The following is a 22,421-nucleotide window of genomic DNA, read 5'->3' on the forward strand; positions in this document are numbered from 1 at the left end:
GACAAAATAATAATCATGTGCAGTTGTGACTTGTTCACGTATCCCTTAAAAAAATCATCATGTGCAGGTATTGTGCACATAGTAAATAGTTGTTTGCGTACACTATTTTTAATGTACTGAAGAAGAATTTATACCGAAATTAATATTTAAATAAGATTTTTTTTATATAATTTACTAAAATAATCATTCAAGTGTGACAATTTTTGTCATTTTTAAAATCATGGTGTTTTATGATACATTTTTTCACATTAGGGCATAGTTGGTACATGGGATAAGGAAAGAATTGATAAATAATCCTCTTTATCCCATGTTTGGTACATTTTTAAAAGGCTCATGATAATATCATGAGCCCTTGATAAATAATTTTTTGAAGGATAAAATATCATTTCTATTAGGTGTGATAATTTTTATTTAAGAATAAAATACACTATAAATGACTTAATTACCCTCAATTTATAAATGATTTTTTTAAATCTATGCTAGTAGGTAGAAATTAAAATCAAATAAATATTTTTATTTAATTTTATATATTATATAATATGATAATTATATAAATGAATTCGAAATAATTATATAAATAATTTTTATAAATCTTAATAAAATTATTAGTATCACTCGATTAACATTAAAAATTGATATTTGACTTGACTCACAAAATCAAGGGCTCAATTATCATATTATATAATATATAAAATTAGGTAAAAATAAATAAATCATGCAAGCACTATCGGCGTATGAACAAATAAAAAATATGAACTCAAGCAACAACTTTTGAAATTATAAAATTTATTATTATAAGATTAATTTTGTCATTATAATCTAATATATAAATTTAATCACTCTTATTAAAATCATACCAAACATTAAATATAATATCATACATCTTATTTATCCTTAACTTATCCTTATATTATATATCACATTCTTATCCTATCATATGTACCAAACTATGCGTAGAAGTATACATTATCAATCATATTTGTCATTAAACTGCGGTACGTATCAATTTAAGTACAGTGTAGATTGATCTGTATGGGATTTTCTCATCCTCACTAGAAAATTTCATGGAGATGGAGAAAAATTCTGGGAGATAAGATAAATCCTAATTCCCCAAAATTAAGAGTAAGATATTTCCCTTATCAGAAGGTTTCCAACAAATTTCCTCAATCGTGGGAATAATATGAAGAATCAACGTATTACCCACAAGGAAATTAGCTATTAGCTAAGGGATCAATAGAGTCCCAAACAATCCAAAAATCTTACGATATATTCAGGATATTTTGTTATTTAGACAGGATCAACCTTTTAAAAAAAAAATTTGACAGTATATTGAAATACATTGATAATAAAAAATAAATAAATAAATAAAAACTAGCTAGCAAGGTTAATTTTTTCAAATGAAAAATTATATTTTGTCGCACAAAACAAGGGGAATATATAGGGTTAATATTTTGAAAAGATGATTGGAATGGAGAGAAGTAGCAGCGATGAACTACAGGAGTCGTCTCCGTATTCATGGTGGTGGGATAGCCATAATCGCCCACCTCAATCTCAAAGGCTTCACTCCGCTTTACAAGGTTTTCATTCTTTTCGCGGCCGGCCCCAATACACACACACACACACACAATATTATTGATTTCTTTTTCTCATAAAATTATAGGAGTACATATATTAGACGAAACGTAGCCGAGACGCGCAGTTCGATTTTGATTTCAATGCAGAAGTCTTTTCTTTTTGCGTTGTTTGAATATTTTGTTTAATTTTAAGCGAACGATTGACCTTACTGATTGACGTTTTTGTTTTAAAAATAAGGTAGTAACTAATTAAAATTTGGTGTGAGTTCGATCAGTTTGGATTTTTAGGTTTAATTTCGAATCCGTGTATTCAAACATGCATGAATCGTAATTTCGAATTGATTTCTCATTTCTGAATGTCCAATTTATGATTGAAGAATATATATATATCCCTACTGATAATGGTAGTTGTTTTTTATAATTAAATGTTGTAGACTTGGATAAGAAGATAAAAATGATACTAGAGCTAACCGAAGACAATGGAGACACATTCGCCGAGAGGGCCGACATGTATTACCAGAAGAGACCCCAACTCATCAAACTGGTGCAAGAACTCTACATATCTTACCGCTCTTTGGCCGACAAGTACGATCATCACCTCAAATCCGAATCCTCCGTCAAGGCACCCAACCCGGGATCGGCTTCCAACTCCTCCATCAGTTCCCTCAAAAAGGTGTATCCTCTTCAAGAATGTTCCGGGAAACCCAATCCCCACTGCACTACTTCATCTGAGGAGGCGCCGAGTTCTCGTTCCGAATCGGAACAGCATTTAGCAACAGGTTCTGGACACGATTCGGGCAAGAAGATCGTAAACATAGGAGATAGAGATATATGCAGCAGCAGCGACAATGATATCGTGATCAGCAGCAGCAGTTGTGTGGAGAAAGAAGCTGGGAACAACGTTGATGAGACAAAGTTTTCGCAACTGTTGGAGGAAAATTTGTCCCAGCAGACTGAGTTGATAAGAAGAAATGATGAGAAGAGGGAAATGATAGTTGAATTAAGGAATGAGATCGAGATTCTGAAAAGTGATCAGCGCAAACAGAAGAGGGGACTGATGAGAGGATTTTTTTGCATGCCATGAATTTCTTTCTTTGTTAATTTTTTAACGTGTTATGGGTGTAGATTTTCTCTCAAGGAGAATAAAGTTTCTCGGCAAAGTTTAATTCTTTTTAAAACTGGAAATAATAATATTTTTCTGAAATATTGTTGGAGTATTAGAGGACGAAAAATCCACAACTACCGTCGGTGTTCTAAGGCAAAAACTTGTGTGAGACGGTTTCACGGGTCGTATTTTGTGAGACGGATATTGATTTGGATAATCCATGAAAAAGTATTACTCTTTATGCTAAGAGTATTACTTTTTATTGTGAATATGGGCAGGATTGACTCGTCTCACAAATTGAGATCCGTGAGACGACCTCACATGAGACCTACTCGTGTTCTAAATAGTACCACACTTTGTTTAAAAAAGTGTTGCTTGTACAAATTATTTAAAAGTTAAATGTATTAAATCGTAAATGAACAAAATATAACTAATATAAAACATTCGATTCATTTATTTTTTTTAAAAAAAATCGATGTCTCAAGCACGATAAATGACTAAAACAATATATTGATATTTTTAATTAAAAAATAGATGAATAAAATGTTTTATCAATAATTAATTGTATTTTTGCATCCATGGCGTTTACTGCGTTTAATTTTTTTATAATTTGTGGAAACGAAGCTTGTATGAGCAAATTGTATTACAATTTGGAATATTAAGTGTGGCAGATGATTTCGTTTCAGTTTAGAGAGGTTTAAATGAATCGAGTTGGTTTCCTAACTTTTTGAGTCAGCTAGGAAAAATTTGATTTGTATTCGAATTTAAGTCGAACTCGATCATGTTCGAATTTTTTTTTTATGGAGTTAAACTCGAGTTCAAATCATATTATTCAATAGTTCGCGAAAAATGATATATATAAATATATATATATATATATATATATATATATATATATATATATATATATATATATATATATATATATATATATATATATAACAGATCATACTAGAATATATTTATTTTGAGACGAATTTGAATATTAAATGGCTTATTTCGTTTCATTTACATCCTGTACAATAGAGAGAAATGACTCGATCATGTTCAACATGCTCTATTTCACAATGTTATGTTTTGGTTCTTATAAAAAATTATATATCCTTATATTATTACATTTGGCAAAGGAATCACCTTAGATGACAAGTACATTATAATGATTTCATCTTAATTTTAATCATAATTTATCATTAAGAAAAGATTACTTATAGTTATTTTCTATTTTTTAGTCTAATACTATAAAGAGATAACATAATTAAGAATGCAAGAATATGAGCTGACTGTATAACTCAATTGTGAATAGATATACAATAATTCAATTAATGGTAATGTTGTAACTTGTAAGGACTTGAAAATTATTATATAAAAATCAAAATTTTAATTAGTTACGTGATTAAAATTCAAAACACGGGACTAAAATTGTAATTTTAATTCAAAATGGTAATGCAAAGTATCCAAAGTTGGATTTTGTTAAATGAGAGTATCACTAATACATAATTTTAGCTTTATCATATGTTTCTCTCTTTTATAAAGTAATAATAGTAATATTAAGAGATAAAACACTGGCTAAATGTTGCTTACCACAATAATGACACATTTAATGTTTTGTATATCATCGTTATCTCCAGCGATTGAAAACATTGGGACTGTTTAACTTGTAGATCCGGCGATCCAGGTAAATGTACTCTGATAGTCTCTCCATTTTCTCACGTTGTTCAACTCACGTTCCTGTTTAAATCCTTGCGATTTCAGGCATAATTTCCAGTGAGAAATGGAGAAATTCCGCCACTGGAGCAGCGATTCGGCGGTCGGGTCGCCGGTGCACGGGAATCACGCGCGGTCATCTTCCGGAAGCGGCATTTCGAATATCAAGCGCACTCAGAACTATGCCGCCAAAGCCGCCGCTCAGAGGCTGGCTCAGGTCATGGCTTCGCAATCCGCGGTGGACAATGAAGACGATGAGGATGATGACGGCGAGGAAGACAATGACGGAGGTTTAGGACTCCGATTCAATCCTCCTCTTCCCTTGTCTCTCTCCAGGCCGCCTATCAAAGCTAATGGCCTTGATAACGTCAGTAGTAACGTTAAGCATGTGGTCCAGCCTCCTAAGATTAGTAGATCTTCTTCTGATGCGGTAATTTTACATGCTTCTTGCTTGTTTTGCGCTAATGCGGTTTCATTTTGCTGATTTTTCATGTAAAGAGCAATTTCGATGTTTGTGGTGTAGAAGGTGATTTTGCTTCAAGTTCTCACTCAAGTCAATCTTAGTATTTTTATGTTGAATTTGAATTGGCTGCTCAATTACATGTTTGACCTACCAGGATTTCAGCGTGTAATGTTTCGTCTCTTGCTGTTGCAATATTCACTTGCATTTGAAGAGTCCTTCAAATTCAAGGAGCACGCTATTAAACTCACTTATCAAAAAATTTGAATTTCCGTGTAGATTTTTTATATATTTTCTTTTGCTAAATCTTCATCCAAATAGAGGAATTAAGGATCACCGGACTGTTTTCTGGTTTGAACTTCTTGTTGTGGTTATAGGCATAAGGTGTCTGATATGACCGTGAATTTTTCATTTAAAACCATGGACATTTAGATTTTGTTGTGATTTATGATTTATTTCATAATGTTCAATGAGGTGTGCATATTTAAGCGTGGCTTCATAGCCTAAAGGCTAATTTTGGTTTTCCTTTCCTTTTTTTAATCCTTTTATATGTGTAATTTTATTAGGTTACTCTCAACTTACTGGATGAAGTCCCTCCGGCTCGCTCAACATCTACAGGACGACCATCGATTTCAATTGGCAACACACACTCTGTTCCACCTAGTAGACCACCACTGAAAATTCCCGAACCTATTCCACCAATTGATCCTCCTACCCACCGGCAAAGAGAAAAAAGGTCTATGCTTTGGCTTTTCAATCTTTCTAAGATCGAATAATATCAGTGAGAGGCTTTCTTGTTTGAATTCTTGGGTTCATCAGCTTTATAATATGGTGATAGTGTGCACATGCATCTTAGTTCTAGAAGTCCATTTTCTCTCTGTTTGTGCATGAGATTCCTTGCATAATGATAGATGTTGCCAAAGCTTGGATACACGAGGATGACTCTATTATATAATTGCATTTTTACATTCTATTGCACATGAATTTAAAGGTACCTACGTGAAATGCAGGTTCTCACAAGAGTTTGGGCAGATAAACTTAAAAGATGCAGGAGATAAGCATGCTTCTTCTGCCCTACATGATGAAGTATGTTATTTGTTTGCCCAAAGTTTGAACTATTTGAGAATTCTGCAGTCCAAATAAAACTTTTGATTCTCTATAGATGGCATTTATCTTGCCCCTTTGAAGCTAATATCTACTTATTTAACAGCTTGATATGCTACAGGAAGAAAATGAGAATATTTTAGAAAAGGTCTGTTTAAAGTTTATCTGAAACATCCTTCTGCACATTACGGATATGTTGTCTCTGTGATCTATGTATTAAGGCTCAGTCTTGGTATTTATGATTGATGTTGCAGCTCAGGTTTGCAGAGGAGAGTTGCAAAGAAGCTGAAGTCAGAGTTAGGGAGCTTGAGAAACAGGTCAACAACTCTCGTTCTATTCTCCTGTTGTACATGTAGAAGGTTCCATAAGTTTCTTACTAAATCATATCACAATTTAAACAACTTTGAAGCCTGTATGCCTCCGGCGTATGCATATGCTATACATTGCTTGGTCCAATGCAGCTTTACTGATATCTGGTTCCACATTACTAATAGTATGTTGAGACTCCAAATTGAGGTTCCTTATCCTTTCAAGATACTTCTTTACAACTGGTTTGTTGACTGACCGCTTTGACACTGTTTACTTTCTACCTTCTGATGGTAATTTGATATTACTTGAACTCCAAATTATGAGGGAAGCTGAGTGGATTAAACTTGTTGTTCAATTTCATGGACCATATGACACAGCAAATGAATCAAAGTTACCAATTTCAGTAACCAGCTTCAATTTGAATTCAACTTGAAGGCATTCTAAAAATCCTACAGGTAGCGGCTCTTGGAGAAGGGGTTTCTTTAGAAGCTAAGCTTTTGAGCAGGTAAAGAAATTTACGAAGGCCTCCACTCTGACTCCTAAGTTCAAATTTTGACAGCTGTTTGCTAAGATAACATATCAATAATTGCAGGAAAGAAGCTGCACTACGCCAAAGAGAGGTACTTTTGACACCCCCACCCCCTGAAAAAAAATATATATTTTCTGGGCCACTGGATTGTTCGGGCCTCTAGATTGCTTAACTTTGTGTCCTAAGTTTTTCTAATTATAGTAAAAAATTTACAGACTGCACTTAAAGAGGCGAAGCTGGCAAAGGATGGAATAGATATAGAAATGGCATCTCTGCGATCTGATGTTAAGGTGAGTAGAATCACATTTTACGAGTTTATGTTGACTTGACCAACATATTTTCTACAAGGATGTATGTTTTGGTTGAATAAGGTTGCAAAAGATGAAGCTGTCGTTGCCATTGATCAATTGCATGGAATTGAGTCTGAACTTAAAGCTCTCCGCTCCATGACTCAAAGAATGGTTTTGACTCAACACGAAATGGTAGGTAGCTGTTGTAGAATATTGCTTTTCAGGCTTGCAGCTAATCGTCTGAAGTTTCTTTTCTGGAAATTTTACTTTTGCAGGAAGAAGTTGTTCTTAAAAGGTGTTGGCTTGCGAGATACTGGGGCTTAGCTGCTAGCCTTGGTAATCAATATCTTCACTATAATTCATTCCTTTGCTATTCCATAGTTAATCTTTACTTTTGGCAGCCATGTTGGCAGATTGAAATAATTAGCATATAAAAGTGAGTCAATTACCTTGTCTATCTCCTTTTGGTCAATGCTTATACTAACATTTGTTTTTGGGTACAATTGCTTGAAGTGCTCGTACCAACCTGTCCCTAATGGCTAACAAACTGCATACTGAACTTGAAGTTGTGGACTCCATAATGTCGTGTTATTACTTTAGTGTAACAACGAAAAGATATGTTTAAGATGTGGCCTTTCAATTATCACAAATAAAAATCCATCGTGCAAGATTTTAGCCTTGGATTAATTAATACTGTGAAAGTAAATCTCTCTTTTTTGCTGAGGTCTGTTTGAATTTAAAGTCTTATTTATCCCCAGGTCGTTTAAGTCATACTTAATTACAACATGCCTGATTAATTCAGGGCTCCATTTCGTTCTCTTAAATCATAAATTACATTATAAGGAAATGTCTTTGGTGTTCTTAATCGTCATGCACTGAAATCTTATGATTTTTTGCTCATATATATATATATAGACACACACACATATAAATATATATTTTTTATTTATATGTTTATATGTATATATTTATATGTATATATTATAATTCTTTATATTTGAGCGATAATCTGACTATGTGTTTCAGATATTTGTTCGCATTATAATTTCACTGTCCTATTAGGTATTTGCGCAGATGTAGCTGTTTCAAAGCATGAGTATTGGTCATCTTTAGCACCTCTTCCTTTGGAAGTTGTTCTATCTGCTGGACAGAAGGCTAAGGAAGAATTTTCAGAAAGAGGTTAGTTTTCCATTGATGGTTCATGGTTGTATCTCTTACCCTGAAAGACTTGACTCTAAAACACTTCCTTTGCTCTATCTCACTGCTTTTGATATCTAGCGACGATTCTCTGTGTTTTGCAGGTGATAATAATCCACAAAGGGGAAAAATTGACGAGGACTTAAATGATCTCACTGGAGAAGGAAACATCGAGAGCATGCTAACAGTTGAAATGGGCTTAAAAGAACTTGCTTCCTTGAAGGTTTTCTTTGCTAGTTATTGACATTTCTCTGGAGATGTTGATTTCTTCTAATTTTATGGAGAGTTGTATCATAATTCATTTTTAAAGCAATTGCCTTCCGTTTAAATGTTATCTAATATCAATTTATCTCTAGGACTGGACTAAACTTCTTGTTTTATAGATTCACTTTGTATTTAGGGAAATTATGGAATTATTTCATTTGTCTTTTTTCCCTTTTTCTTTTTAAACATTCCATTTTTCTGTTTCTATTTTTATTAAGGTTGAAGAATCCATTGCCCTTGCTTTGGTTCAACAACGCCGCCCAAACTCTGCTAGAACGTCAATATCAGGTTTATTTTAACATTTTGCAGTAATAATTGACAATGTGTTAACTTTTCTGAAGAATTTTGACCGTCAATGCCTGTATATCTGGGTAGGGAGGATTTTGGCCAAAAAAAAAAATGAACTAATTATTACCTAAACTGATTGTGGTTCAATTTTCAAATAGTGATGAACCAATTCTTTGGTTGCTTATTTTCAGAAGTTGCTTTGTGTAGTTTTGAAATAACATAAGTATTACGAGTTTGTTTTCATTTTGTAATACTTTTACATGCTAGCAGATTTCAAGTCACCAAGTGATCCGAAGTACGTGGAAGCATTTGGTAAGTGTAAATGTTTTAATCTGCATTCTCTTATTCAGTTGGATAAATTTTTTGTAATGTTATTAGTCAAGGGATTTCTAATATGATCTTATTGCATTCGGTGTTTATGATGGCATGAAAGAGTATGTTTTCTGTTCATCATTTTTCATTTGTTTATTTTTCCAATATCAGCTAACACTGATTTAATTAAAGTTGACTCTGCTACTTTGGATGATGTATCTGATATTTGATACTTGGATTTTTTGTTTTCTAAAGATAGCCGACTCCATCTATTCCTCCAAATCCCTTCATCTATAATTTAATTTCTTGATAGTGTTTTATAGTAATGCCCGGAAGCGAACTAACAGAAAATCATTTTTCCTCTCCATCGTACAGTGGTCAAAATTAGCATTATTTAGGTAGGTAATTTTTCACATCTTTGAGATCAAATGTTTAACGAATTTATTAAACTGTGAGTATGTGATACACCGGGCTGTGTCAGCAGCTTTTCAATGTGCATCTATTTTTATATTTTTTTCTTACTCAGTGCGAAAAACTGCCAATGCCCTTTGTCATATTAGACTGATTACAGAAATATTATAAAATCTTCTGTTCATGTTTTTGTTTGTTTGCAGAACTCAGCCCAGAGGAATCTGAGGATGTCCTCTTCAAAGAGGTGCATTATTTTGCATTCAGTTCTTCTAGTTTTAGTGTGATCTGATGGTGTATTTTCTGCAGTACGTTGATATCTATGTCAATAAGCAACATCAAACCTTCCATTCATTCAGTATATTATGCATTTATGCTTACCTTTGGGAAGTTTGCCGGTAGCGTCTTCCCTGAGGTTTTTGTTTTGCATTTTACTTTATTTTTGTATTTTTCAATTCTGAGTATCTATAAGAAAAATTCACAGAAGGCACTTTCAGCCTATTTGTATCTGTTTTTTCTTAAGGTTATGTTTCTGGAACCAACGTGAATTAATTGTTACTTGAGACACAACTAAAACTTATTACTGATCAAGGTGAATCGATTTTATTGAAAAGACAGCATTGCACCTTAGCTTTTATTGCACGTCTCTCTCTTTTTGGCAAGGAAACACAGAGATGTTGGAAAAAGGATTAAAGGCAACAATCATGTAATACTGTGCCCAATCTGGTTCATTTATTAGTTGAGGGAGTAAAGGAGAGAATGAAAAGTTTGGGGGACTACAGCAGTAGTAATTTTTCCAGAAATTTAAAACATGTTCTCCAACAAATTTAGGTTTATTTTTCATGTATCCTCGTGCTGATTTATAATCCCAATCAACGGTGTTCACAGCATTATCTTTACTCAATGTAGGCTTGGCTTACATACTTCTGGAGAAGATCTAAAATTTATGGTATAGAGGAAGAGATAGCCAAGTCGAGACTTAAATTTTGGATCAGCCGAAGTGGACAATCTCCTATGTCTAATGACGCAGTTGATGGTGAGTACTAGTTTTGGAATATCTCAATATTACTTCGTAAGAAATATCAATGCACATATGCCTAACATAGTGCTTCTACTAATTCGTATGAAAATATTAATGCACATATGCCTTCATATATTCTTTTAAATCAGAATTTTCATTCTCATCATTAGGATACCATGATTAAGTTGCAGACAAATGACCGACAAATGAAAGTCGTGCGAGGATTTACACCCTTGCAGGATGTCTGTTTTGACTTCAGCAGTTTTTAAAACTTCAGTTATAGTCAATATGGATGTGATGTTTTGACGTGCAATACTCTAGAATCAATAAAAGCCTCCATATTTGCTAGCTAGACACACTTACGAGGTAAATAGATTTTGTTAAGAGTTCATTCTAATAAATGGTTTTTGGTTGGAATCTGATTGACTGCAACTTGATGATCTCTGCTCTGAAGCGTGAATTATTTTGTAGATGCTTATACCTTTTAAGCACAGTGGCCAATCGTAGTTCTTATGAACTTGTAATTCCTGATGGTTGATTGAATTCCGATACAATTAATATCAATTCAATGCTCGTTTATTCTACTTCTTAGTGCTTCAAATTAAATGAGAATGTCATTTATTGTTTCAGTTGAGCAAGGTTTGATAGAACTTCGAAAACTGGGAATCGAGCAAAGGCTCTGGGAGGCATCGCGAAAAGAAACTGACCAGGGAGCATCCCTTGGTGGACACAGCTCTGTTGCACAGTCTAAGAATTCTACTCGATAATTCTTCTCCCAAGATTCAGGACAATCTGCTTTTTACTCGATTACACGTTCATTATTAACCATAAGATATGTAGCCTACTTACTAAAGCATCTTGATTTAGCTATTGATAGATAAAACGTAGATACTTATTCTTTTTATAATTATAAAAAATGAAAAGAAAAGAAATCTCGTAGTTATCCGTAGCCTAAGACTGTACTGATTCAAATGAGAGAAATACTGACTGAAGTAAATGATATCATATAAGGGAGACGACTTCTAAGGTTTTATAGGAGCATGGTTGCTGTGATTCTGGAATCACTTGCTGATATTCTGTAACAAGATGTGTGAAGTGTGAACAAATTAATTTATGCCCTTTTTTTAGCCTGAGTTTTTATGTACCAAGAAGACCACAATTTAATTGCTTGTTCCGTTGAAGAATTGTTTGACTCTGTGCTGAACCCTGAATGAATCTGGAAGCAGTATGAACCGTGAGGTACAGTAGTGAAGTTTCTTTCAACTTATTATGGAAAGGTGAAATATCACTAAATTCGCGTGTGAGATTCAATTGATTTGTGCCTCCCTTTTGAAGTGATGTAGAAGATAAAGTTCTGATTGGACAAAAGACATAACACATCAAACGTTGATCGATTAAACCCAGTCTGTTTGTTCGAGTATCGTCCCCATCTAAATTCCCTAATGGGAACCAACTATACGCTTGAGAGACAATCGCAGACTACAGGGCCATACACTTTAAATGAATAAATAAGAGAGAGGAGGAATTTGTCATTTTCCATTTGGAAAGTTTCAATGTGGCCGTTGGAATAAAGTATCTGCAGACATCATTTTAAAGAAATCCTAGCTGTGCGTTGCAGCTGGTTTTGGAGTTAGGGTGAGCCATTACATAATTCATGCCTATGGGTGGGGATGGGAAGGGGGCTCATTGAAATTGCCAAAAAATACAAATGGAGACAAATGAAGCATGTGATAATATATTATAACTACCATAGTTGGCACGCAGCAAAAGGAGGAGAAAAGTGGATTAGTTTTATATGAAAAAGGTTAGAATAGAAAACGAAGGGGGGTTTCTTTAATGAATAATTTAGAAGGCAATGTTGGCCCGACCTCCTTGTTAACAGCTAACCACTTTCTGTTGTTTGATATGGACTTGAGCACACTATTTATTATCATACGTATGTATTACTCCAAGTCGGAGCCATCCTTGAATAAAATACACATTACTTTTCCTTGATTTTCTCACAACTGACATTAGCCAAAAACCCACTTTCTTTCACATCCAAGTATGGCCTTAACTTAATGATTCTTTTCGTTTTTGCTCCTCTTACATAATTTTCTTGTTCTACATCTATCTATGGTGAAACATATGCAAATCTCATGATTATGTTGGCGCCTTTTTTAGAACTGCAAATCGATTACATTTACTATCTATCTTCTAGCTGGTCTCTTTTACTTGGACCAAGACAACAATATGCAGCTAGTACCACATTCATTAAAATTGAACGTAATTATGATTTGCAAGTAATATTTGTTTATTTATGATTTGAAAGTAAGATTTGTTTATTTATGCATATAACACACACACACACACACATCATTCATTAAAATTGAACGTAATTATGATTTGCAATTAAGATTTGTTTATTTATGCATATAACACACACACACACACACACATATATATATATATATGGGTGTGTGTGTCTGTGTAATTATGATTTACGTGTAATTATTATGATATCCAACTTCAATTTCTTAAAGTTCAAGATATCCGATCTTCAGAAAACAAAATATTTTCAAGGCAGAGGTATCACGACTCTGATATCAAATGTTAGAATTTTTTTTAAAAAATTATGTTTTTGCACGTATATAAACATGATAAACAAAAATACGGAAGCTAAATCGAGCGTTACCTCCGGCCATTGAATCATCTTTAAGTATTCTGATTTTCTTTCGATTGAAGCCTTGTAAACACTCCAATCTCTCTATAGATAGTGTATTATTCTGTATGAGATTGTATTCTTAGGGACCTCAATCGCTTCTATTTATAGGCGTTTTTCATACCATCAACGAGAAAAGTCGGGAGCAGAGAGTAAAAAGAATCGTGTATGCATCTAAATTTTCTTAGTCGTCGTCAATTTCAATTTGTACACGCTACTTCTTTTAATATGTGTCACGTTTTTCTTACCGTGTGTAATTATGATTTATGTGTAATTATTTAAGGAATGATTCATGTATATTATGTATTTATTCATATAATATACACACACATATATATAATATATATTAAAAAAAAAAAACCATTTGATGAATAAATTGTTTAAACCATTAGACATGACAGCGGTCACTTCTCAATCAAACGAAGAATAACAGAAGCTTTTTTCCTTACTTTTTTGAAATTTTCCATTCTGTCCCCAAAAATGGTTTTTTTTTTCTTTTTTTCTAAAAAAAATTGAATTCCAAAAAAATGGTTGGTCCACGTGGGTATGGACAGGTAAGCTGGCCAATAGTTAATCACAGGCGTGCCGGTAAAATACAATTGTATTTTCAGCAAAAACCTCAAGTGCACATCATTTCTATCTTGACACCATTATGGATCCTTTTGTCTATTTGCAGGCAGGCTCCTTAATCCTTATCCAACCCTCTTCCACTCCTTTACCATTTTTATTTTTTATAACAAAATTAAATTAAAACCATCTTCCTTTTCCAAAGTTTTTGTCTAAATTATTATTTCATTGAATATTTCTTGTATGTGACTCAATTTTTTCTTAAAATAACCAAATTCTAAAATGCCTGTAATTTGTGAGTTACTTGCACAATTGAAGATGGTAACCAAATTCCAACATTGATTTTTGTGTCAACTAAAGGAGGAAGGAAAATTGGAGTGGTGAGTAGCAATGATAACTGATCGATAGCTAAAAACAATGCATGCATAAAGCAATATTGCAGGTCCTTGATTCTTAGAAAGACTATCTTCCACTTTTACAATAGCATTTTACTCGAACATATATTGAATCACTTGATTATGTGTGGACTCCATGCTTTGACAATTGTAGTACCAACGAAAGATAAAACTGGAATCGGGCTGCTTAAATACGGTTTTGGTTTTGATTTTGATTTGATCAAAGATTTGACCTTGTAAAAAATAATGCAAAATAAATTAGTAAAAAGTGAAAATATAATTCTATTCTATTTTATGCTAGTTTTTATGTAAATTATATATATTTATTTATTGATTGACATTCCATAGTTATCATTATTCATAAACTTCTCATGAGAAAATCTTACATGTCAATTTTGTTAGAAGAATTTTTAATTATTTATTAAAAATTATAATTTTTATATTGAAAATATTAATTTTCGATGCAGATATTAATCAAGTCAACTTTTCTCACGGATATTTGAATATCATAAATCAGAGCAAAAATTGTAGTGACCCGTTCCAGAATCACCTACTAATCAGAACTTAAGCATGCAAAATTAACATTTAAAACTGAATCAGGTAAACAGCGGAAAAACAGTAATACAACCCAATCGAATCTGTAAGTACAAAATACTTAAACAACCAGATCGAACTAAATTCCAAGAACAAATACCAACAACTACAGGTCAACCTCTGTCAGCTCCCTGTCCGCTCCCTCCTGGACCGTCCAACCTGAGACCTGCCCCATCGAATAGGGTGTCCAAAACAGAGTTAAACCGAGGACGTGAGCATAAAACGCTCAGCACCGAAAGCATGAGTATACAAGACTATGACATGCATGTATGCAAAATGTACTGGATACCAGGATCTGGGTATAACGAAATACTGCTCAGGTAAATGACGTCAAGGTATGTAGCACTCTGCGCCGTCGCACCAGGAGGTGGCTCCCATACCAAAATAAACCTGTGGATATACCGGTGACCTGACCACCGTCGGCCAACGGGGTCCAACCATCCACAACAAACGAGGGCTGAGCACCCTCTCAACAGGCTATCTCAAAGATAATCAGGCTCAACATGATTATGCAAATGCCGCATAATAAACCATGCATCATATGACAGATAATAATGCAACATATAAACATACAACACATAGTAAAGCATACTCAATCCTGCTATCTCGGATAGTACTTTCGTACCTCAAACCAGTAGATCCTAGCAATCAGCCCTAGAATCAAGCCTGCGTCCGTAGTCAGCCCACTGATGCCGCTAGCTCCCAACTAGAGCACAGCTCCGCTACAAAACCAGTAGCTCTCTGCTAGTGCCTGAACCTCGGGAAAAGACTAGAAACCCATCAGAAACGACTAAAACGCTCTGGAACACTCGGAATTGGCGAGTAAAAAGTGAAGCCTCGCGCCTCTATTTATAGACAACGATCGGTAGATCCGATCCACTTCGGAAGATCCGATCCGGCACACTTCGGACGATCCGAACCCTGATCGGACGGTCCGAATCCTGCATGTCTTCCACGTGTCCAGCCACCTGTCTCGGACGATCCGAACCCTGATCGGACGATCCGAATCCTGCATGTCTTCCACGTGTCCAGCCACCTGTCTCGGACGATCCGAACCCTGATCGGACGATCCGAACCCTGTTCGGTCCTTCCGATCTCACTGAAATATAATTAATCCAATAATTAACTCCAATTAGGCATCGGGATACTACATTCTCCCCCTCTAAAAAGGATTTCGTCCGCGAAATCGTGTCTGAAGAATGATAATTCTGAACAACAATACATTCAACTTAAGAATGAATTACAACTGAAAGTACAACTGAAATTACAATCATAACTGAAAATACTACAACTAGAACAACTCTGGATGCTCTGACCGCATGCGACTCTCTAGTTCCCAAGTAGCTTCTTCAGCACCTCGGCGCTGCCACTGCACTAAGACAAGAGGAATAGTCTTATTCCGCAGTACCTTATCCTTCCGGTCTAAGATCGAAACCGGTCTTTCCACAAAAGACAAATCCGGATTCAGCTGAACTTCTGTCGGATGCAAAACATGAGACTCATCCGCTACGTACCGTCTCAACAAGGACACATGAAACACATTGTGAACACTAGACAGATACGGTGGCAAAGCTAATCTGTAGGCCAAATCTCCCACACATTCTAAGATCTCAAAAAGACCAATGAATCTCGGAGATAGCTTACCCTTGAGTCCAAATCTCAGAATCCTCCGAAAAGGTGATACCTTGAGAAACACTTTCTCGCCTGCATCAAAATGAAGAGGTCTGCGCTTGGTGTTCGCATAACTTGCTTGTCGATCCTGAGCAGTCTTAATCCGTTGTTTGATCACAAGAACTTTGTGCATGGCCTGCTGAATCAATTCTGGACCCTCGACCTGTCGTTCTCCGACTTCCTCCCAGAACAGAGGAGTACGACAACGTCTACCATACAATGCTTCAAATGGAGACATACCAATACTCCTATGAAAACTGTTGTTGTATGCAAACTCTATCAGTGGCAGATGATCCTGCCAAGCTGGCCCGAAATCCAACACACAAGATCTCAACATATCCTCAAGAGTACGAATAGTCCTCTCTGACTGACCGTCAGTCTCTGGGTGATATGCAGTACTCAAACTCAAGGTAGTGCCCAAAGCTTGCTGAAAGCTGCCCCAAAATCTAGATGTAAATCGAGGATCTCTGTCACTAACGATACTCACGGGCACACCATGAAACCGTACAATCTCTCGAATGTACAACCGTGCCATCCGATCGAAAGTGAAATCTCTGTTATACGGAAGAAAATGGGCAGACTTAGTAAGCCGATCCACTACCACCCAGATAGCATCTCTATTCCCCACAGACATAGGTAAGTGAGTCACGAAGTCCATCGTGATATGCTCTCACTTCCACTCCGGAATAGGAAGATTCTGCAACAAACCTCCAGGTCGTCGATACTCAGCCTTCACCTGCTGACAGACTAGGCACTTGGAGACATACTGATAAACATTACGTTTCATACCTTTCCACCAAAATCGAGTCCTCAAATCCTTATACATCTTGTTGCTCCCTGGATGAACACTCAACTTGCTACGATGAGCCTGGGACAAAATCTCCTCCCTCAAAGTGTCATCTTCCGGTACAACAACACGACCAGATAAGCACAAAAGACCCTCGGACTGATAGTGGAATCCAGAAGTGTTATCTCCATCAGCCAACCGAGCTAATTTCTGAACCTTAGAATCAGACATCTAAGCATCTCTAATCCGAGAATACAAAACCGGCTCAGACAAAATAGTAGCTACACGGATACTCTCTGTTCCCTTCCGATGCTTACAATTGAATCCCATCGAACAGAAATCCTGAATAATCCCAGATACAGCACAAGTCTGAAGAGCTGACAATCTCACCTTGCGACTAAGAGCATCGGCCGTGAGATTCGCAGATCCTGGATGATACTTGATCTCACAATCATAATCCTTGAGTAGATCCATCCAACGACGCTGACGCATGTTCAACTCAGCCTGAGTGAACAGATACTTCAAACTCTTATGATCAGTGAAAATCTCAAATCGCTCACCATACAGATAATGGCGCCAGATTTTCAAAGCAAAAACGATCGCTGCTAATTCCAGATCATGAACAGGATAGTTTTCCTCATGAGGCTTCAACTGTCTCGACGCGTAAGCAATCACATGCTCATTCTGCATCAGAACACACCTAGTCCCTGTAAAGAGGCATCGGTGTAAACACTGAAACCACCAGATCCAGACGGTAAAGCCAAAACAGGCGCAGATGTCAAACGTCTGCGAAGTTCCAAGAAACTCTCTTCGCACTCTGATGTCCACTCAAATGAAACATCTTTCCGAGTGAGCTGAGTGAGTGGCTTAGCAATCTGAGAGAAGTTGACAATGAAACGGCGATAATACCCAGCCAATCCCAGAAAACTGCGGATCTCGGCTACTGTCGTCGGACGCGACCAGTTCAATACCGCTTCCACCTTGCTCGGGTCAACTGAAATTCCCTTGCTAGAAATGACATGACCAAGGAATACAACCCTGTCAATCCAAAACTCACATTTACTCAACTTCGCATAAAGCTGATTCTCGCGAAGTGTCTGTAAAATAATCCTTAAGTGTTGTACGTGTTCTTGCTGATCATGCGAATAGATTAAGATATCATCTATAAACACCACAACAAACTTATCCAAGAAATCCCGAAATACCCGATTCATCAGATCCATAAAAACTGCTGGTGCATTCGTCACCCCAAAAGACATAACCAGAAACTCATAATGCCCATACCGGGTCCTGAATGCAGTCTTCGATATATCTCCCTGATGAACTCGAAGCTGATGATAACCAGACCTTAAATCAATTTTGGAATACACAGAGGTACCTTGCAGTTGATCAAATAAATCATCAATCCGTGGCAACGGATACTTATTCTTTATCGTAGCACGATTCAACTGCCGATAATCTATGCAGAGCCGCATAGAACCATCCTTCTTTTTGACAAAAAGAACTGGTGCTCCCCACAGGGACACACTGGGTCGAATATACCCCTTGTCAAGAAGATCCTGCAACTGCTGTTTCAATTCTTGCATCTCCGATGGAGCTAAACGATAAGGAGCTCTAGAGATTGGTGCCGTGTCTGGCACTAAATCAATGCCGAAATCCACTTCCCGAACGGGAGGAAAACCAGGAATCTCCTCGGGAAAAACATCCGGAAAATCGCAAACCACTGGAATGTCACTGATACCGACACTATCTGCGGACGAATCAATAGCATAGATAAGGTAGCCTTCCCCGCCCGACTCTAAAGCACGACAGGCTTTCAGAGCAGAAACCACAGGCATCGGGGGTCGCGCTCCCTCTCCATAGAAAAACCAACTGTCGCCCTCAACTGGACGAAACTGCACAAACTTCTGATAACAGTCCACAGTAGCTCTAAACACAGTCAGCACATCTATTCCCAGAATGCAATCAAAATCCTCCATCGCAAGAATCATCAAATTAGCAGTTAAAACATTACCCTCAAACTCTAGAGGACAACCTAAAACTAGACGTTTAGCTAGCACCGAATGACCCATCGGTGTGGAAACAGATACCACAACGTCCAAAGAAGTGAAAGGTAACGCATGACGCTTAGCAAATCTCGCAGATATGAATGAATGTGATGCACCAGTATCAATGAGAACGTAAGCAGGTAATCCACATAATAAAAAAACACCTGCGATAACTCTCTCGTTCTCCTCAGCAGCCTGATCCTGGTTAAGAGCAAAGACCTGCCCTTGAGTACGCGGTCGGAGGTTAGAACTCTGAGTAGACTGTCCCTGCTGTGACCTCTGGTGAACTGAAGCCTGAGAACCAGATCCTGATCCTCCGCCCATCTGTGGACAATCTCTCTTCATGTGGCCCATCTCACCGCACTTGTAACAAGCACCCGCAACCTTGCGACAACGCTCCGTCGGATGATCCTTCCCGCAATGCTGACACGGGCCCTTCTTCTTCCCAAAATGGTGAACTCCTCCAGATCCAGAGGAAGAAGAAGTAGATCCAGCCTTCTTAAATGCTTGGGCGCGGGGACCCAAAGAACTAGTAGGACGAGCAGACTGCATGGCTCGACCTCTCAGCAAACTGCCCTCAGCCTGGCGACAACGGTTCACAAGGCCCTCATACGATGTCGGATCATCACAGACAACAACCCGATCATAAATCTCCTGATTGAGGCCCTGAAGAAAATGGTTATACTTGGCCCTAGCATTGTCACTGACATGTGGAACATACGGAAACAACTCAAAGAACTTCTGCTGATACTCATCAACAGACAAACTTCCCTGCTTCAGATTGATCAACTCAATCGCCTTGGTCTGCAGAAGAGCTGGCGGAAAGTAAAGCAGCATGAAAGCGGCTCGGAAATCGGCCCAAAGAACTCGACCCTGTCGCTGAACTATCGGTGCAGAGGTAGACCTCCACCACTTACGCGCACCACCCTCCAGCAAGAAATCAAGGGTATCAATCTGTTGCTCCGCCGAGCACTGAAAAGTCTTGAAGCAGCTCTCCATCCTCTCAAGCCAGTTCTCCGCAACATCCGGAGTCTCACCGCCCGAAAGAGGTTTCGGCCCCATCTGCAAGAACCGATGCATACTAAAACTCCGAGGCTCATCACGACGGTGTTGACGACGTTCTCGATGCTCTCGGCGACGCTCCCGATCGTCGCGGTCTTCCTAGCGTCCAATGCTGCCATGACTACTAGCATCGTCGTCAAAACCAGACATCTCTAGCTACAAAAGTTACCAGAGATTAAACCCAAAAGAACAGTTCCAAATCCCAAAATCTTAATGCATGCTCTGATACCATAAATGTAGTGACCCGTTCCAAAATCACCTACTAATCAGAACTTAAGCATGCAAAATTAACATTTAAAACTGAATCAGGTAAACAGCGGAAAAACAGTAATACAACCCAATCGAATCTGTAAGTACAAAATACTTAAACAACCAGATCGAACTAAATTCCAAGAACAAATACCAACAACTATTGGTCAACCTCTGTCAGCTCCCTGTCCGCTCCCTCCTGGACCGTCCAACCTGAGACCTGCCCCATCGAATAGGGTGTCCAAAACAGAGTTAAACCGAGGACGTGAGCATAAAACGCTCAGCACCGAAAGCATGAGTATACAAGACTATGACATGCATGTATGCAAAATGTACTGGATACCAGGATCTGGGTATAACGAAATACTGCTCAGGTAAATGACGTCAAGGTATGTAGCACTCTGCGCCGTCGCACCAGGAGGTGGCTCCCATACCAAAATAAACCTGTGGATATACCGGTGACCTGACCACCGTCGGCCAACGGGGTCCAACCATCCACAACAAACGAGGGCTGAGCACCCTCTCAACAGTCTATCTCAAAGATAATCAGGCTCAACATGATTATGCAAATGCCGCATAATAAACCATGCATCATATGACAGATAATAATGCAACATATAAACATGCAACACATAGTAAAGCATACTCAATCCTGCTATCTCGGATAGTACTTTCGTACCTCAAACCAGTAGATCCTAGCAATCAGCCCTAGAATCAAGCCTGCGTCCGTAGTCAGCCCACTGATGCCGCTAGCTCCCAACTAGAGCACAGCTCCGCTACAAAACCAGTAGCTCTCTGCTAGTGCCTGAACCTCGGGAAAAGACTAGAAACCCATCAGAAACGACTAAAACGCTCTGGAACACTCGGAATTGACGAGTAAAAAGTGAAGCCTCGCGCCTCTATTTATAGACAACGATCGGTAGATCCGATCCACTTCGGAAGATCCGATCCGGCACATTTCGGACGATCCGAACCCTGATCGGACGGTCCGAATCCTGCATGTCTTCCACGTGTCCAGCCACCTCTCTCGGACGATCCGAACCCTGATCGGACGATCCGGATCCTGCATGTCTTCCACGTGTCCAGCCACCTGTCTCGGACGATCCGAACCCTGATCGGACGATCCGAACCCTGTTCGGTCCTTCCGATCTCACTGAAATATAATTAATCCAATAATTAACTCCAATTAGGCATCGGGATACTACAAAAATAATATATCTCAATTTGACTTTTAGAATTAGAAAAATGATATGAGAATTTTGTGTTGTCGAATTTCAGTTTTTGTTCGTTTTATTTGTTTTTTTATTTTAATCATTTTTTCAACATGACAATAATGTGATACCGATATAGCACTAATATATATTGCCAAAAATAAAGATACATGACTAAAATTGTGATACGACAACATAGACTACCGAAAAATACAAAGACACAAACATAGATAACTAAATTCTAGTTATCCCCAATAGTGATTTTGGAAAGAAAGACATAAAACAAGCATAGACGAGGAGGGGCTGTTGGATAAACTATCTAAAACATACTATTATTTTAAAGTATGTCTCTTGTTAGACGGTTTCATAAATTTTTATCTGTGAGACGGATCTACCTTACCGATATTCATAATAAAAAATAATATTCTTAGCATAAAAAGTAATATTTTTTCATGGATGATCCAAACAAGAGATACTCACAAAATACGATTCATGAGACCGTCTCACATAAATTTTTGTCATCATTCTAAGCTGAGGAAGGATAGCACTTTCTCAACCATTTCTACTTACC

The 22,421-nt window shown here is 37.3% G+C and overlaps 2 protein-coding genes across 3 annotated transcripts; both read left to right on the forward strand.

Annotated features, from left to right (window-relative positions):
• The first annotated feature begins 1,437 nt into the window (after positions 1 to 1,437).
• LOC140817343 (uncharacterized) lies at positions 1,438 to 2,658 on the forward strand. Its single transcript, XM_073176992.1, has 2 exons — positions 1,438 to 1,577; positions 2,009 to 2,658. The coding sequence occupies exons 1-2, from the start codon at positions 1,460 to 1,462 to the stop codon at positions 2,656 to 2,658; spliced, it is 768 nt and encodes a 255-aa protein (XP_073033093.1). The 5' UTR covers positions 1,438 to 1,459.
• A 1,524-nt stretch (positions 2,659 to 4,182) lies between these two features.
• On the forward strand, positions 4,183 to 11,692 carry LOC140816517 (coiled-coil domain-containing protein SCD2). 2 transcript variants are annotated; one of them, XM_073175847.1, is made up of 18 exons: positions 4,183 to 4,354; positions 4,432 to 4,813; positions 5,410 to 5,579; positions 5,854 to 5,929; positions 6,054 to 6,095; positions 6,202 to 6,264; positions 6,712 to 6,761; positions 6,849 to 6,876; positions 7,001 to 7,075; positions 7,157 to 7,267; positions 7,351 to 7,411; positions 8,138 to 8,254; positions 8,377 to 8,495; positions 8,755 to 8,824; positions 9,092 to 9,136; positions 9,751 to 9,791; positions 10,454 to 10,580; positions 11,196 to 11,692. In XM_073175847.1, the coding sequence occupies exons 2-18, from the start codon at positions 4,451 to 4,453 to the stop codon at positions 11,330 to 11,332; spliced, it is 1,695 nt and encodes a 564-aa protein (XP_073031948.1). In that variant the 5' UTR covers positions 4,183 to 4,354; positions 4,432 to 4,450; the 3' UTR covers positions 11,333 to 11,692. The 2 variants fall into 2 exon arrangements, with proteins under 2 accessions (XP_073031948.1, XP_073031949.1); XM_073175848.1 differs by having other exon boundaries at positions 9,095 to 9,136.
• The last annotated feature ends 10,729 nt before the right edge of the window (positions 11,693 to 22,421 follow it).

This window comes from Primulina eburnea, chromosome 16 (assembly GCF_022965805.1).
Source record: "Primulina eburnea isolate SZY01 chromosome 16, ASM2296580v1, whole genome shotgun sequence".
Classification (NCBI taxonomy): Eukaryota; Viridiplantae; Streptophyta; class Magnoliopsida; order Lamiales; family Gesneriaceae; genus Primulina; species Primulina eburnea.